Source organism: Apaloderma vittatum, unplaced genomic scaffold (genome assembly GCF_000703405.1).
Source record: "Apaloderma vittatum isolate BGI_N311 unplaced genomic scaffold, ASM70340v1 scaffold39761, whole genome shotgun sequence".
In the NCBI taxonomy this organism is placed as follows: domain Eukaryota; kingdom Metazoa; phylum Chordata; class Aves; order Trogoniformes; family Trogonidae; genus Apaloderma; species Apaloderma vittatum.
In genome coordinates this window covers 1-17,405 of record NW_009698089.1, presented here as the reverse complement: position 1 = coordinate 17,405, position 17,405 = coordinate 1, and the positions used below count along the sequence as shown (strand labels likewise).

General features: G+C 39.0%; 1 protein-coding gene across 1 annotated transcript; it reads right to left on the bottom strand.

Moving 5' to 3' along the window:
* Positions 1 to 852: 852 nt before the first annotated feature.
* On the bottom strand, positions 853 to 17,060 carry EPHX4 (epoxide hydrolase 4; the record flags this gene model as incomplete). Its single annotated transcript, XM_009877872.1, has 7 exons — positions 853 to 1,782; positions 6,099 to 6,247; positions 7,171 to 7,274; positions 9,262 to 9,390; positions 11,401 to 11,558; positions 15,129 to 15,214; positions 16,977 to 17,060. Coding segments are annotated over 7 exons (945 nt in total), but the record flags the coding sequence as incomplete, so codon positions are not given.
* Positions 17,061 to 17,405: the final 345 nt, after the last annotated feature.

Below are 17,405 nucleotides of genomic sequence, written 5' to 3'. Positions count from 1 at the left end.
CTGCTGCGGGGGTCAAAGGGTCCCTCTACAACACCCCTCCGAGGCAGGGAAGAGACTTTCCTACTTGAAGCAGCAAGTAACCATTTAAGATGATAAATGCTGAAAATATTCGGGAGAAAATTATCCTTGAAAGGCAGGTACCAGCCACGGATGGAAAAGCAAGATTAATCTCATTATCATGATGCTGAGGGGCCTTTTCTTCAGATTTTGCAAGCTACACGAAAGGAAACCGATCACCAGCCACAAGCTAACACTTCCCTAACCACACCCCTTGGCCCACTTTCTTGCGAGGATTGCGTGAGCAAGACATCGGCAGGGGCTGCACCAAGGAACTGTGTGGGACACCGTGGCGGTGGGGGACTTGTTGGAACTCCCCAGTAACTGTCAGCTCTCTTCTGCTCTGGTGTGGAGAGTTACTTCAGGCTCATCTGCCCCAATGGATCCTTGTTCATCTTTTCCTGTTCCCAGGGCACCACACTTGGTCTGCAGGTGGAGAGGGAGCCTTTGGAAATCCTGTAGGCAGGTGACTCACCGCTTCTGGGGACTTCTGTGTTTTCGTCTTTGTAGTTAGCATCCAGTTTTCTTCTCCCCTGACACCACATGCAAGTTAATTCTACCCTCTGTTCCCATAATCACTAGGTCTCTCCCTCCTAGGAACACAGGAACTTGGCAGCAGTTGTTAGAGACAGCAACAGCTGTCACTAACATGATGATGCCAACAATGAGGCGTTATTTCCAAGAAACCATAAAAATCAGCATGAGGAAGGCTGCACAGTGGACAGACTTCAGCTATTCAAACCCAGTTCTCAGCTTCAGTAGGAATCTCTCCATAGGAAGTCAGGTAAAGGGAGTAGTGTAAGTTGCATTTTATTAGACAGAGGTGGAATTGATACACGTTATACCTTAATTTTCCATTCTTCTTGTTCAGACATGTTGAGTGTACAGGTTTCCCATTTTTTAGTCAAGAAAGAAAAACATTGCCCAAAGCAGCTGCATTCAACAATACAACAATTTATGTATCATTATTCACTTGAAGACTAGAAATGTGCCCAGAAATTTTTCAATCATTCAATACACTAAAATATAGATAATAAAAAGTTAGTTACTGTTTAATGGTAAAATACATTAAAAAAATTCAGGCGACTAGAATGAAAACTCATGACTTCCTTCAGTATGGCACCGCTCTATCGTTTCATTATAAATTTGTAAAAGGCACCACACATTAAAACTGTAAAGCAAGGGAGAAAACAAAACCAAGCAACTTTCCATTATTTTCTTTCTGTACAAATACATATATATCTTAAGGCAGGTGTTTTTATGTGCAAAATACAAGTATACAGGTAAAACCAACGTTGGTATCATATATTCTCATCATACTCACTTCTTCTTTTAGCAGTAACATTGGTGTCCAAATGTACAGTACATTGAAAACACTTTTCTCTAACAGAGCTCAAAAGAGAAGGCAGGCTGGAAATACGGCCCTGATAACAATTAGGTTTTAAATCTGAAAAGCTTTTATGTAGACCCCTTAAAATATGTACAAACAGTCATTCTCTTTTTCTTGTTGTCTCTTCCTTTAGAAAGGTCCATATCAACTTGTTCACTATGTCAGGTTGATCCTGCTGCAGCCAATGACTGGCTTCAGACAAAATAGTTAATCTGAAATGATTTTTAACATAAATCCGTGTAATTTCTGCCATCTCCACTTCCATAAACGCATCTCTTTCTCCCCATAACAGCAGGGTTGGCATGATGACTTCATGGTGCTGCAGAGGTAGGCAGCTTCAAAAATAAAACACACTTAGTTAGGTCTCAGTCCGCTTAGCTTTTGAAATCAACACAGTGAATCTCATTGCAAGCTTTCTGCGTTCCAAGATATCTTCTGCAATACCAAGAAAACACTCCTGTGACTCAGAGTTCTTTAATGGTTCTTAAGGATGGTGAAATTGTTAGAAGATACTTTTACTGTAACGTGTCTGTAATCAGCAGCTGATTGCAACAGCGGTCTTAATTTTGGAACATGAATGATGCTTCAGCATGGTGCACAGCTCAGGAACCCCACGATCTCTGTAAAAGGGAATGTTGAACAACATGGCCAGGATTTTGTAGGTTGGTGGCTTTCCTTGGGCTGATGAATGCTATGGCAAATTTCTGAACCTGCATTATTTGCTGCAAGGAGCCTTTAATAAAATTTAGAGTACAGTGTTCAAGGCATCTAGCTACCTGAGCGGCCAAGCGGCCTCACTGAAAAATGGCTGTCCAGGAAATGGCAGGCTGCTGGTTTTGGACACCGTGGAATATCAGCAGCTAGAGTGTTTCAGCCCTGCTCAAAATTGAATAGCACGTAGTACAGCTAAAAATACAAATATCTGTAGAAAAAGATATTCTATAGAACACTGATGTCTGAAATGTTGAGCTGAATTCAGTAACATTCACTCATCTGTGAAATCAATGCTAACATTCAACGTGCATCAGAGTTCTCTTTACAGAGAGCTGTAGTGTGGATTTGAGAGCCTTGGACTTACATAACTACATCTGTATGCAGTGAAAGAAAACTGTTCCTTAAAAATTTGCTTTTCATGGAGTCATAATCTCTTTAATAAAAACTGCAACATCACAACCCAGAGCTCTGGAAGACTAGAAAGTGTTTTGAAGATAAATACCTTGTAAGACATACGAAGAATAACTTGAAGAAAGGCCGTTAGAAAGTAAAATGTTCATAAAAAGTATGCCAGCATAATGACCTATTTAAACTTCTGGTAAAATTTTTTTTCTTAATACAATTATTTTAAATGGAATATTGTATAAATATTTTCTCATATTAAAGGTAGACATTAGGAAGCTAGACATGAAAGACTATTGCCTTTAATGTATGCTTGAATCTTAGACATATACTGTAACAGACCAGCTGTGACAATTCAAAACAGGCTCCATCTGATCAGATACAAATCTTTTATTATATTAATGCTCAAACACGATTACTTTAGACCCGTATAAAAAAGATTTTCTGAACAAGCTTTTATGACATTCTTAAGCGCTAGCTTGAAACTTGAGTTAGTTTAAGAGACCATGCTCTGTTATAAAGGGAAAGACAACGAAGCTGATATGCATTAGTTTAAGGTAACACAAAAAAACCTGACACTTTGAAGACATTTCTTCTCCACGTATACATAATGCCAAGAAATATTAATAAAAGGTCACTTTAATTTAATTTTGATTGATGAATTGGGAAAATTCTTAAAATGGCTTTTGTAGCAGTGGATTTAAAATCTCATTTTGCAAACAACCTGACCTCACCCACTGAGCCATAGTTTATTCATAGTATCAGTTTTAAAAATTGATAATCTGATTATCTGGTTCAGTGACTTTAGACTAATCACTTTACCTCTTAATTCCAGTATTTTGTATCTCTTCACTATTTGTATGTGGTTTTTTCACTACTGTAGGGTCTACCATTTTTCTTTTTTGTCTAAGGGCCTTGCAGGATTTCTAGCCTCACCTGGAAAAACTCTCTTGGGCTTTTTATGCACACTTTATAGAATCATAGAATGGCCTAGGCTGGAAGGCACCTTAAAGATCATTTAATCCCATAGATAAACAACATGTCATTCATTGCCTATGAGCTACACTATACTTCTTTTCAGTCTGGAATATGGGACATTGTATCATGCCTGAAGTTTCTAGAAATCTCCTTTAACAAGGATTAACATGCAGATTTTCTATTCAGAAAATATGAAAAAAACAGACACAAATCTTCATACAGCACTTACACAGTTTCTCTGTGAACAAAGTGAAGCACTTCCTAACTTCTAGAAGAGAACTAATCCCATTTTCTAAAAAAAATGACGTATCAGAAGAAATTCAAGCTTCAGCTGCTTACCTCTCTCTCTTGACCAAGCACAATACAAAAGCTTTGTGATTTGTGTTTGTGTCTAAAGTACAGTGGAGGCAACGACTGCTGTGCTATTTATACAAGGATGTATTAATGATGGATAGATGTAGGTGATTTCAGTCATCTCTTTGGGAATAACTTTCCAGAAAAATTAAGCTCTGAAGAATGAAACTCCAAGTGGATACTTATGAGTTGGAAGCCTTTAACACGTAGGTCACCAGTGCCAGCCACTGGGATTTATGTTGAATACAAGTCATAAACATCTATGTGCTGCTTAGTGGCTTTTATGAGAGGAAGTGAAAATTTCGGTCCAGTTTTACTATTTCATCATTCACATCCCCTGAGGTATGACCATCAGAATTGGTGGCAAGAACTGAATGAGCTGAAGACTAACCTTTTCCTTCCAGTCTAACATTTGCTGCACTGTGGTTGACAGCACCTAAAGTAATACTCTCTAAATTTAGTACAGCTATATGTGCTCATTAGAAAAATAAAGCAAAAGAAGCACAAACATACATATGCACACAGAGGAAATAATAGCTTCAAAGATATTTTCTGCTTAATAACTGATACTAGGCTTTTTTTGGGCCTGAAAAGGCCTGAAACAACAGTTTAAACACACATGACTCTTCCATCTCTCTCATCTGAATCCCACAGCAATTCAGTCATCACAGATAATTCACTGCTACTGTCAGAGAAACATCTGGTTAATGTGCATGCTCACTGATGCGAGGTGCTGAGGCAAACGTAATGAACGAGGCTCAGGGCACAGAACGAGGCTCAGGGCACAAACGAGGCTCAGGGCACAAACGAGGCTCAGGGCGCTGACGCCTCTCCAGCTCCTCATTCGCCCTACCCTGGGGGCTCTGCAGCACAGTTCCGGGCCAGGGAGCTGCTGTGCAGCCGCTCAGCGCCCCGTCGCCCTTGGACATCCCAGCTAATGTCATCAACCATGCTCTGCATAGCTTTAAATAAGCACACTGCTACCAACACAGCCACCTCATTTATTCCTCATTGGTGTCTGTGCTTGGTCTTCTCTTGTTTAGAACAAAATACACCATCTCTCTAACTTCTCATTCCAGTTTTGTCTCTTAGCCTGTACAAGACAGCGCATAGCTCAGATCCCTGTTTTCCTCCCAGCACTTCCCCACTGACTGCTCTCCTGACAGTGACAGCATGGAAGGCACAGGAAGAGCATTAAAGTGGCACTAAATTTGGACGAGGGAAATTGAAAAGTTAATCTACTTCAAACATCTACTGTTTGAGCTTAGGGAAGGAAGAGAACTGTAATTTTTAAAGAATATCAGGAAACTAGTCTTGTGTTAGAGAAGCGTTCAGGAGGTTTAGCACTGTTGAAGATTGGAGGGAGTAAAGGAAAAAAGTTCAATCCCACTCTTCATATAGTCCTTCAAGTTGGGGCTGTAAGTCCTAGGTAGACTATATGCAGCATTAATGACCTTCTAGCCTGTTAAGTTTTTGGTAGATAAAAAGGAAGCATAGGTCTCTAAGGCCAAGCCAACTCCTTTCAGAAAGGTTAAAGCCATTAGAAAACTGCTTGAGAAGATAAATATTAAGCTTCTAAAAATAGCTTCTATTATGATACTATCTCTCAGTTTTAGTCTATGCATGCTCCCTGCTGCCAGTGAGTCTGATGAGACCAATGCAGGAACAAACCAAACCAAACAATAAAAAAAGAGATAAGTTTTAGGCTTAGGTACAAATAAAACTACTCCACCTTTAAAAAACAAACCACATCAGACATGGTTTTGTAAAGTTATAAGTGAGGGTAACGTGCTTGGATGCCTTATTATCTAGTATAATCTAATAATAAGCTCTTCATAGATCTTAGTATTAGATAATATGAACTAAAATGCAAATAATTAATTGATGTTAACTTCATAAGTATTATTTAAAGATGGATATTTGTGATTGCCATGTGTTCTGTGAATGAGGAAGGGTCTTTGCTTTATTAGATTTTGAAACAAAGATTTTCCTTATCCGCACTGTGGTTATTTCATGGTTTTGTGTGAATACCTCATACAATTCACTTTGCATCACACTGCTTGGCACTGAATGCATTTCTTACCTGTTGAGACTTTAAACAGATCTGTAGTTTTTCCTTCTTTAGCAGCAGAAGCTGCAACAACATTTTTGGCCTCCAGGTGTCTCTACAATATTTTACCTTGTTTCAGAACGTTACACTGACCTGAAAATATTTCTGTAGTGGTTAATGGGTCCAGTTAATGCTCCGGGTTGTGAAAAGACATAGAGATAAGCTTCTATATCCTCCGTTGTTAATCTGCAACCTTTCCTTCCAATTCCAGTGGCCTGGCTGGTAAATAAATTTTTCAGAACCTACAAAAGCAAACATAAAAAGCCACTACATAAGATAGCCAGAAAACGTGATTTCTCTCCTCCAAAAGGACACATCTTTCTAAAGATACATTGTTTATAGAGTACAATGAATAGTTTAAATGCCTTTTTAGAGTGCTATGTGTAAAGCACATGGTAAACTTATTTCTGGTATAACTTCAGAATAATCAAGGTTACTCAGTTCTGCACCCTGACCTGCCACCTGTGACAGGGAAAGGCTGGCATGTAAAAAAAAAAAGTGCTGGCACATACTTTTCTTTGGGATGGACCTCAGCAGCTGGCAGGGTGGCAGGGAGAATGCTTCAGGACTGAGGACCTGCCCAACGTGCAGGTCCTCTCTGTGGGCACCACTGGGAGCTCTGCACTGGGCTGTATCCATGTGGGAGGATGCATACTGACAGCTGCTTTTTCCCTTTCTGCACACTTTTTAAGGCTATACAAGGTGTTGGCCTCGTTGGTTCCTCGAGGAGAATTAATCATCTGGCTGAATTTGATGCCCGGGCTCCCAAACTGGCTGCCCCGGAGCAGGCTCTGAGGGATAAGAGGATGTCCCGCTGCTCACGGGAGCTTCAGCTAAGTCAGCACGAGTTCCCCAGGCACCAAATGTGACCCAGTGCCATGGGCAAAACCAAAACCAGCTGACTGGCTAGGTGGGGTAATGCGCTGTGCTGCTAGAGGTTAAAAGTAGGTCCCTGAATGCCTCCTAGAAATGCAAAAGCAAGAATTAATCTCAGAGGCTCTAGTACTTAGATTGTACTTTATACATATAAAGCTCAAGAAGAAAAATCAGCAGCTCTGCTTTTTTTTTCCAGTAATTCTAACTACATCAGGAGGGATCAGTGTAGGTGGCAATTCTTCCATCACTCACAGTTAAATATATAAACAAGAGCACTCATTTTGCTCACCTTGAAATCATTTACTGTAAACATGAATTCAGGAAACCATGGCATTTGGAAAAAGAAGTAGTAACCAGATTTAATCAATTGTGATGGATGTCGTAGAATGTATTCTGAAACAAAAATGCCCATGAATTAAAAATGAAAACTGATGACTCAAACAAAATTACCGTTAATACTACTATTTTTTAAACTTAAAGGAATGTTTTAAAAATATTACATTAGAGCATGCTATGTGACAAAAGATGATTATTGTTTCAGGAGTAAGTATATGATGTGGCCATTAAAATATACTTCTTTTATATGTGTTAATAGAAACAGCAAAACAGAAGCCTGCCAAAGCTTAAGTGAGGGCAGAGACACTGGAGAGTTTAATTGGATTATAGGTTTTCACTTAGAGGTCTACGTGTGTATCTAGCCCAAAGCCTTTGTTTCAGCTGTGGAATATGAGGCATAAGTACAAGTCTAAGTATTTCTCTCAACAAAGATGTAAGGCACAGAAATCTAGATGATAATCCACTGATATTCTAAAGACAGTACCTATCCCATTCACAGAAGTACAGAATTTTTCTAACAGTTGTCATTTTGGCAATTTTAAGAACCACAGTCAAGATTACATAGTTCCATTAAGTCTTTTTTTTTTTAAAAAAAAAATAATTTTGTGTCTCCAGTGAGTTGCAAGACCCATCACTGACATTCAAATATCTCACTTCCTTAAAGTGAGTAGCGAATTTATGCAGGTATTAGAAAGTCTAGAACTTATCCTTTACAGATGCAAATTCAGGAAGGCAAAACTGCACTCCCAGCACAGGTGTTCTCTCTGAAATACTGATTCTGGCAGTGAATAAAAATGAGTTGTAAAACAAAGTAAATTGAAGTATCAGCTATCTTCTAAGCTTTCGTATCTTACACATTTTTAAATTGCATCACCCATTATATTTTTCTTTGATGGACCATCATCAACAGTGCTCACTTTTCTGCACAATTTATAAACTGTGTATTTTCCTTTAATCTTTAATCATAGAATCATTAAGGTTGGAAAAGACCTCTAAGATCATCTAGTCCAACCGTCTACCCAACACTACCATGACCACCGAACCATGTCATGAAGTGCCACAGCTACACGTTTTTTGAACACTTCCAGGGATGGTGACTCCACCACTGCCCTGGGCAGCCCGTTCCAATGCCTTACCACTCGTACAGTGTAGAATTTTTTCCTAATATCTAGTCTAAACCTCCCCTGGTGCAACTTGAGGCCACTACCTCTTGTCCTATCAGTAGTAACTTGGGAGAGGAAATCAGCACCCACCTCACTACAACCTCCTTTCAGGTAGTTGTAGAGAGCAATGAGGTCTCCTCTCAGTCTCCTCTGCTCCTATATAATATAATAACACATATTTGTCTTCTATACAGCCTGGCTCCTGCTCCCAGTGAAAATACTGGAGAAAGCTCCTGCCTGCTCAGGTGGTGGTGAACAGACCTCTCCCTCCTCGGGTAAGTGAGGCTTCGGTTCCTAGGAAAATGTTCTGTAAATGTTCTTGTAGTGCCCAAGAACACTCCAAGGGCAACACGTGTGAATAGTTCCGATTCCACGGAGCTGTAAGGTCAGATTTGCATTCATCTCTGTTGTTCCAGTGAATGTTGTACTAGATCATAAATTGTCACTTGTCACCTACGTCAAGATTAAATTCAAATGTCTGATTCACATTTATACAGAGGCTGTTTTATGCAGATTTAACAATGCAGTGAGGCCTTAACTAGGTGTAATGCAATATACACCTCTCTTCAGGGAATTTTATCCTGCCAAAGTAGTATAAACCAGATTCAAGTATATGAAAATTACGTTTGTGGACCCTCAAGGATTAAGAAAAACATCAGTAAGTTTGGCTGCAAGCACTCCCACTTCCTACAAGAAATTATTTCCAAAAGTCAAATACTTGATACCTTACTGCTTTATACAGTCCAGATTGTGAGAGGCACTTTATCTACTGCACATCTAAAAGGGCAAATAGTTGGTTCTTCTTTAGAAACCTCAAAGCAAACACAACCATAATAAAAATGCAGATACTCTGGATTTAAAAAGACTACTATAAAACTCACCTGTGAACACAGACGGATGAGGGAAATTAACCACAATCAGCTTAGTCACCATTTCGGGGTAACATATGGCCACTAACCAAGCGATCATTCCTCCCCAGTCATGGCCAATCAGCACACACTTGTTGTATCCTACCACAGAAACACAGATTTGTGCTTTTATTTCAGTGGAATTTGTATCCGTACGAACTATCGTATACAATGAAATAATTATTGAGCAAAATAGATGGTGCAGCACATTTGTTAACATGACTATTTAGTACTGCACTGCTTCTGTCACTAATGTTCAGAAAAATACGGCACTATTATAGTTAAAAATCAACAAATAATTAAAATTACTTAATTGGACTTTAATTACACTTTACCTATACTACCTTGCTGTCAAACTAAAGTCACTCGGTATTCAGATGGCCACCCTGTTCACATCTTGACCAATGTAGGGTCAGATATACAATTCAGTCATTATAACAAATGTACATTTGTCACATACATTATAAAATGTCATGTACAAATGTACATTTGTCATGTTAAGGGAGTGTGGAGTTTGAAACTGCAGACAGAAAGACTGAGCAATCTCCTGAGCTCCTCCTAAACAAAACAAATCCTTACCGATTTCTCTGAGTATGGGAGGTTATCTAAGCATCATCACTATGCAAAAAATAAGCGTTATACTTAATAATTGTATATATGTAGCACATACATATATACACACAAATACACATTTATATAGTTAGTAGGCTGTAGCTTTTCACCATATGCTGTTTTGATGGGTATTTTGCAAGTTCATTCATGTACTTCTTCCATCAATAAAAATGTTAATTTTAACAGCAATGAAAGGGAGAAGAAAAATCATGACCAAGTTTTTGAAAGCCTAACCATTCCTCCTTTAACCAGTCAATACTGTCGTGTCTGAGTCCTCACTGAGGACTCTAACGCTGAGCACGTACACTACAAATGAAACGTATAAAAGCCAGACTGTTTAGAATTCTGACATTAGTTTGAACACAGTAGTCAAAGCACCTCATAACCCCACTTGAATAGAAATCTGTTGGAACACTTTTGATATAAACGAATCCTCTAAAAGAATTTAACTTGGGGTTCGAACAAAAGTAGCAAGCCTCAGAAATATTTTTTCAAAAAATTTTTAAATCCATGCAAAATTGAATTATGATGACAGCACTTCTCTAAGCGTAACCATGACATTACCATGGAGATTAACAAAGTCAGCAAAGGTTGGAAAATGTAAATACAGTGTGGGGACTGCCTGCCCAATCTTTTGACAATATTCAAACATCAGAAGCAAATTTAAACCTTAGAACTGGAATCACCACTTTACTATTTCTTCATGTAGAATGCAGTAAGCTGTTTCACTACTCCTGGAGTATCCAGGGAATTAAAATGATTCAGAGAATGACAGTCTAATCCCTTGTGTTGCTCTTGGTATGGAAGGGAAATACTCTTCACTAGGTGCTACCAGAACAGCTACGTTTCAAACTGAACTGGAGGGACAAATTTTGCAGACTTCCTTCAGCTCTAGACCGTTAACACTGAGTATTTACCATGGGGAGCAATGTGTCCCTTGTTCTCCCTTCTGTTCTTCTCACTGTTGTATAAGGCAGAGTGATTCAGCTCCTGAGAACTGACTACTGTGCAGGAGTAGTATTTTGGGATATTTTTTTTTAATACAGCAGATGTACTGTCATCATCTTTATAAAGCCCACAATATTTATTCTGTCTTGTTTGTGCAAGAAGAATGTCACCTGATATAAGTCCTTTAATCTGCAAGTGCTATTAGGCTCTAATTCACAACATTATCCACTAAGTGTATCGGTTAGTAGTAAGGGAAGACCTTCTTAGGGAAAAGAACATAGGTTTGTACTGCTGGATAGAGAAGATACAATTTTGGTAAACTCATGATGGGAAATCTTATTTATATATTGTATATACTGCCATACATATCATAATCAGAAAACATAAACATGAGTAACCTTACATTCATATCTATGTATATCTGCAATATGTATACATTAAAGAGAATGCATTTTTAAAAAAAAATCAGTGCTAGATCTTTACAGGAGGGTTTCCATAAAAACCAAAACCAACTAATCTGTGAGCTGTGTAGTTTGTCTTCTACTAACGCACCTAGTGATTCCAAAATATCCTTTATATCCGTTATCAGGCAATCTAGCTTGTAATTTTCTTTGTTGGAAGGAGCATCCGTTTCTCCGTAACCTCTCAAATCCAGGGCCACCACTCGATATTCACTTTTAAATTCCCGCAACTGATGGCGCCAAGAATACCTAACAGAGGGGAAAAAAAGTTGAAGTTATAATGTAAAGTGCTTCTGCTCCCAAGCAGCTGAGGGGAAATAAGCACGGCTTTGTGTGCAATGAGGTTCTTTTTTCTTTCTGTGGTACACTGAGGATCCTCTGCAGCTATAGTAGTTTTGTGCTTCCTTCTTGAACTCCCAGTAAGGAGGCGCAGCAGCCAGAAAGGGGCCACGGCTATAGCCCAGGTGCTTTAATTCCTGGTGTCTGGCATGGTCTCTTTGCTGCAAAGGAAGCTGGCATAAACCAGAGCACACCAAGGGCTATTCTGTTTATTCCTTAGAGCTGTAGTACCATCAAAAAGTAAGGTCTGAGAAGCTTTCTCTTCTGCCTGGCTTACTCACGCACATCTCAATGGAGTGGAAAACATGCCTCAAGGCATAGTGGTGTGTTTTGTTTTGCTTTCCGAAAAATTTATGTCAGATAACTCATACACTAAATAAAGAAAGAAATACAATGAATAACAAACGAACTTGGTGAAGTTCATATGATTTACATTATGTACACTTTCATCTGTGTCTTTATACTACTAGAACTGTTCCATAACAATCTCTTAATGTGGTGGTACTACACAATTATGTCGTTCCTTGTGTTTCTACGGAAAAGACTGATAAAATTGCACACGTTAAAAGATATACACACAAAATTAAGAACTCAGACAAAGGCCTGGGCTATTCCTCATTCTCTAGTAGTATGTAGTGACTAGATGTGTGTTATGAAGGAAAAGTAACAAGAAAATGGCAGGTCTCACTCATCCTGCAAGAACTACCTGCCTTTCAGCTGTTACTGAAACAAAATAGATTTCAGAATAGCCAAAACAGACATAGCCTTATCTTTTACTCTAATACAAAGGTATACAAAACCCATGATCCTTCTACGCATATATGATAATGGCTGCATTCCTTTGTGCTAGGATCTACCTTTACTTCTGCTCTTGTTTCAACAGAATATGATACGTAACATTTGGATTATCAGCAATCATAAGAGTGATGCACAGAATTCTACCTTAATTCACACAGTGTCTATATCAGACCATTGGCTCTTCCACTTCAGCTTTGCCTCCAGCCTATCAGGGACTTTGGACATAAGTAGTATTACAGTAAAAATCATTAATTATAGATATTTGTATTCATATAAATAGAACAGTCAGAACCTTTTCATTTCAGTGCCATATAATGCAAACCCAAGATTTAGCTGAGATCTCTGGGAACGAAATTTTTAAAGGCATTATACAATGCCATGGAAGCTGAATTTGCCATGGTAACTGTTGTAGCTATCCTATATACTTCAGTGAGAAGAAATGAGGCCCATAAATAAATAAATAAACTATTTTTGTTTTCAGAAAAGATCTACTTGCCGTCCTCATCTTCTGTTTTCACAGCAGTCCATCAATCGCCAAATGTCTGACCTACCAAATGGGTAGGTTTTATATTCAAATAAATCCTTTTACCACATATGAAACGTAACTGCTAGACAACTGCTTTGCAAGCATAATTTGGAAATGCTGGAGAATGCTTTCCTGTTCGTAAGACTGAATTATGGAAACTATTTTCTGACTTTCTAATCACATTATTTCTGAAAGGCCGCTTCTACAAAATTTAGCGGGTCACACACAAGTCTTATATCATATCATAGAATGGCCTAAGCTGGAAGGGACCTCAGAGATCATTTTAATCCAGCCTCCCTGCTGTCAGGGACACCACCTCTCGACTAGATCAGGCAACACATGGAGACCGAACGGGAATCGAACCCCTGACCTTAGCGTTGTTAGCGCTACGCTCTACTGACTGAGCTATATATGTACTCAGCTGTCTCAACACATGCCCAATTTGAACTACTTTGTCTGTCCACAACATTGGTATTGTTTTTCAAGTTCTTGTGCATCTAAAGCACTTAATGGCTGTGGTGCATTGTATTCTTAAGTCATCTTTCATCTTCATTCGCAATCGCTCACTAAGGTCAGTATTGTCTGGTTATAGTTGTCCTACTTATAACCTTGAGATATCTGAAGGCAGAGGATTTGTTACAGTTAAGAACCGTAACTGTGAATCATACCTGTTTTGGTTTTTGTGTTTTTTTTTTTTTGCTAGCCAAATGATAACAAATTTGATCTTGCTTTAAATATCTGTTAGATTGTGTTTATTTTATCTTGTGCTCTCTATTCTTGCATAAAAATTCTTCACTGATTGAATTAACAAACCAACATCAGTATTGGTAGCGTGACTATTTTATAGACTACTGGGATGAAATCTTCTTTTTAAAAACAGTTACATAAACTAAGCTATTGGTGGTCCCAGTAACCTATATAACAGTTTCTTATTCCTTTTCAGTGGTCAGATAATATAATACATTAACTGTCACTTAAAGTGTGACTCACCATTCTAAACTGTAAGAAAGGCTTTATGCTTTTTGAAAGTAATAGACTGGATCTCAGTAGAATACGTATATAAAATGCTACATCTTCTGTTATTATGCCCACTGTAGGGGAAATCAGCTGTAGTATCAGCTGTCTTACTGTGCTAGAATATGTGCCTGCACAGAATATGCATGGCCCCCCACCTAACAGTCTTTTGAATCAAAGAGTCCAGTTTTAATCTTTTATACAGCAATTTATTATTAGAACAATCATCTACTCTGAAAATTTATCTTAAAATAAATCTGACTTTCCACCTTCATCCTCAAGGCCATTAGTATCTATAGGAAATTGCTAAGGGAAGAGAACTGACCTCTGTTTTACCTAGGTCAATTTGTCATGGTATGACCTGAGTCCAGCCTGAAAGATCACAGTTCCAGCAGTGCACCCTAGCTCCATATCTGAGTTTGGAAAGGAAAAGGATCATTTAACTTGCTGAATTACTGGCATTACGACTTCCTCTATTCCCTTATTGTTTTTCCAGTGCAAGTTCTGTAAGCTGTGCTTAACATTGCAGTTAAACCTGGCAATGACAGCAATTTGGTTAAATCATTGGACACATGACTGCTTTTCATTGTTATAAACAAACATTTAGGACTGGGGTTGATTCATCATCTTGTGATGAACTAATAATAGAACCTTTTTCCCTGAGTCGCATTCTGAAATTAGGCTGCAGAATAGCCTATAGAACTCATAGTTCTTTTCCTCTCACAGCTAAAAATTAATGTATAGTATTTTTAATAAATGCCGTGACCCATATTACACCTAACATATAATGCATCCTTACTTTAACATCCTCTGGTGTAATTCCTAAGTTTAGTCATATAGTACAAATGTTATCCAAACAGGAAATTCATTAAAAATTAGCCGTTCCTCCCCAAAGTTTGGAGAAAAGTGTATGTACTCGGGGGGAAATGGATTGACAATACAGAAAAGATGGCTAGTTTGCATCAGCCTGCAGGGATTTTTTGTGGATGCTGCAGCTAAGCATTTCAATGGTTTGTTTCCTACAAAACTTCATGGTATTAGTTAGTATTCATAGATAGGTAAAATGGATCACACTGGGTTTACCGATGGTCACTCTCAAGTATCTTCAGCCATCTCTTTTATACAAGAATAGGGAGTTTTACCAGAATTCTGGAAAGCCGTGAAGCAGCAGCATGAGTGGTTTGCCCCTTTCTCCAGCAGCCACATAGTGGAATCTTAGCCCTGAATCCTAGAACAAACCAAAACAAAAAAAAAGTGTGTTTTTACTGCTGCATGGAACAGTCTACTGAGATTTGAGAAGGAGTATGGGTTCAGACAATATTCTAAAAACCAATAGATTGTCCCTGAAAAAAAAAGAAATCAACAGCTTTTGAAGACCAAGTCTTCTGCGATTCTGTGACCAGGTACATGCTGTACCCTGGCAATGCTAAGTATCCCACCCCCTGCCTGCCACAGCTTCTTCCAGGGGGGAACATTTTAATATATGCCAGGTGAAGGGGACTCCAGGCCAGTTCATCCCTGAGCATGCTGATGTTTCTGAAAGATTGGCACAGTGACTAGGAAATGCAGATGACTGTCGAAGCTAGCACCTTACTTTCACATGGACACCAGACATGTTCTTTATGGAAAGACTTTGAGACACTACACTTTAAATGCACTTTTAATCTTTCAGTCAATTTGTAAGATGAACTTTTTAAAATCATCACATTCTGCTGTGGCAATGTAAAGGACTGCATGGATTCTTAAAAAACAAAAGAAATCAAAATCAAGTAACTAAAAAGCAAGGGGGTTTTGCTCATATTTACTGTTCAATGTTTCACTCGCTTCAGAAAAGAAGGCTATAACATTAAGGCTTTCTTTCTGCCACATCTATAGTCACTATTTCTGATGCACCTTTTAAGAAAATGATAATTACCAGCAGACAAGTTGCTGTTAGCAGTGCACAGGCTGAACACTGAAATGCTACTGAAATGAATGGATGTACACAAGCTAATACTAACTCAATGTCAAATCCAGCAGAATTTAAGTAAGCTGAAATTGTGACCTAGAGGGTTTACTGAATTCTGGCGCAGAAGTGGATTCAGAAGTTGGGAAGGAGTTAGCTCACAAAACACAACATGCTGTCTAAAAGTCACATGAAGGAAACTGCAGGAAGAAAGGTTGTACAACTCCTGAACAAATGTCAGAGCTTCCACCGTCTCGGCTTCTCTAAAAAGGGAAGCAAAACCCCTAGGCTTTGGATGTACATCAAGAGCTTATATGAGGCCAAGGATCACAAATGCATACGTAAAGTTTTTCTTGCCAGAAATACTTCTAATTCTCTGAGCTACCTTAGCATTGCTAAGTCACCAACTAGCTAGAAACTTACGTCTTAATTCTTGAAAGGGCTCTGGAGAGGGAACATCAAATACTATGGATATAATAGGGACTTTTGCTCAATTCTGCCAAAAACTACACCGATACTTCTCCCCTGGGATGCCAATGAGGTTGAAGTCCCAAGGGGTAGAAGTAAATTCCTAGTAAGTTTTAGGGCCATTAGATCACCTTCATCATTCTTCATATCACTCTGCCTTTAATCCCTTTATATTTAAAAAAACAAAAGTACAAGCTTCTCAGTTTCCTTCCACAGTTCCTCTTCTCAATTTAGTGATCTCTCCTCCACTCTGCTTCTTTCAGTTAGTGTCTTCCAGGGATTTATCCTCAGTGGTTTTATTTTAATCTATTTATGCTTTTAAGGATATCCCCTTGTACTCAATCACCACCTGTACAGCAGCAGTTTAAATGTCACATGCCCTAAACTAAGCTCATCCTCAGCCTTTTTGGTTGCTCATTCTCCCCTTTTCTCTAACCCCCAAAAGAGACATAGGGTATCGCCATCTTTTCTGCAACAGACTTTTTTCTTTGTTTTGTTGAAACCCGCACAGATCCAAAGGCATGCATGCCTATGGGGAGTAACACATCAGCCTGCTGTTAGCCAGCGGCAAGAGTACCACAGTGACAACAATTCGATTTGCCCGCAAATGCTCTTTTATTACTGTCGCTTCCTCAGCAACACATTCATTCACTGCTTGATGCTATAGGATAAAAGAATGCATGTGCCTCCTAAGGATGACAGAAAAAGTAAAGCAGCATATCGTGAGAAACCAAGAGGCTCAATAATTTATGTTTGGACTGCCTGCCACAAAACCATCTGCACGGTTCCCCGAGAACAGATCTTAGTGCTTATCGCATTAGAAATAATGTGTGACAACATGTGCCATGCATTCTTTGCTCACCTGTGACTGCGCGAGAAGCCCAGCTCATACAGCCTTTCAGAGCGCTGGGCGGGCGAGCAAATCGCCGAGACCCGAGACAAGTACAGGAACGGGCCGGTGGCTTTACCCGTGCAACCTGAGGGGCAGCGCTTGTCGTTCTGCGTT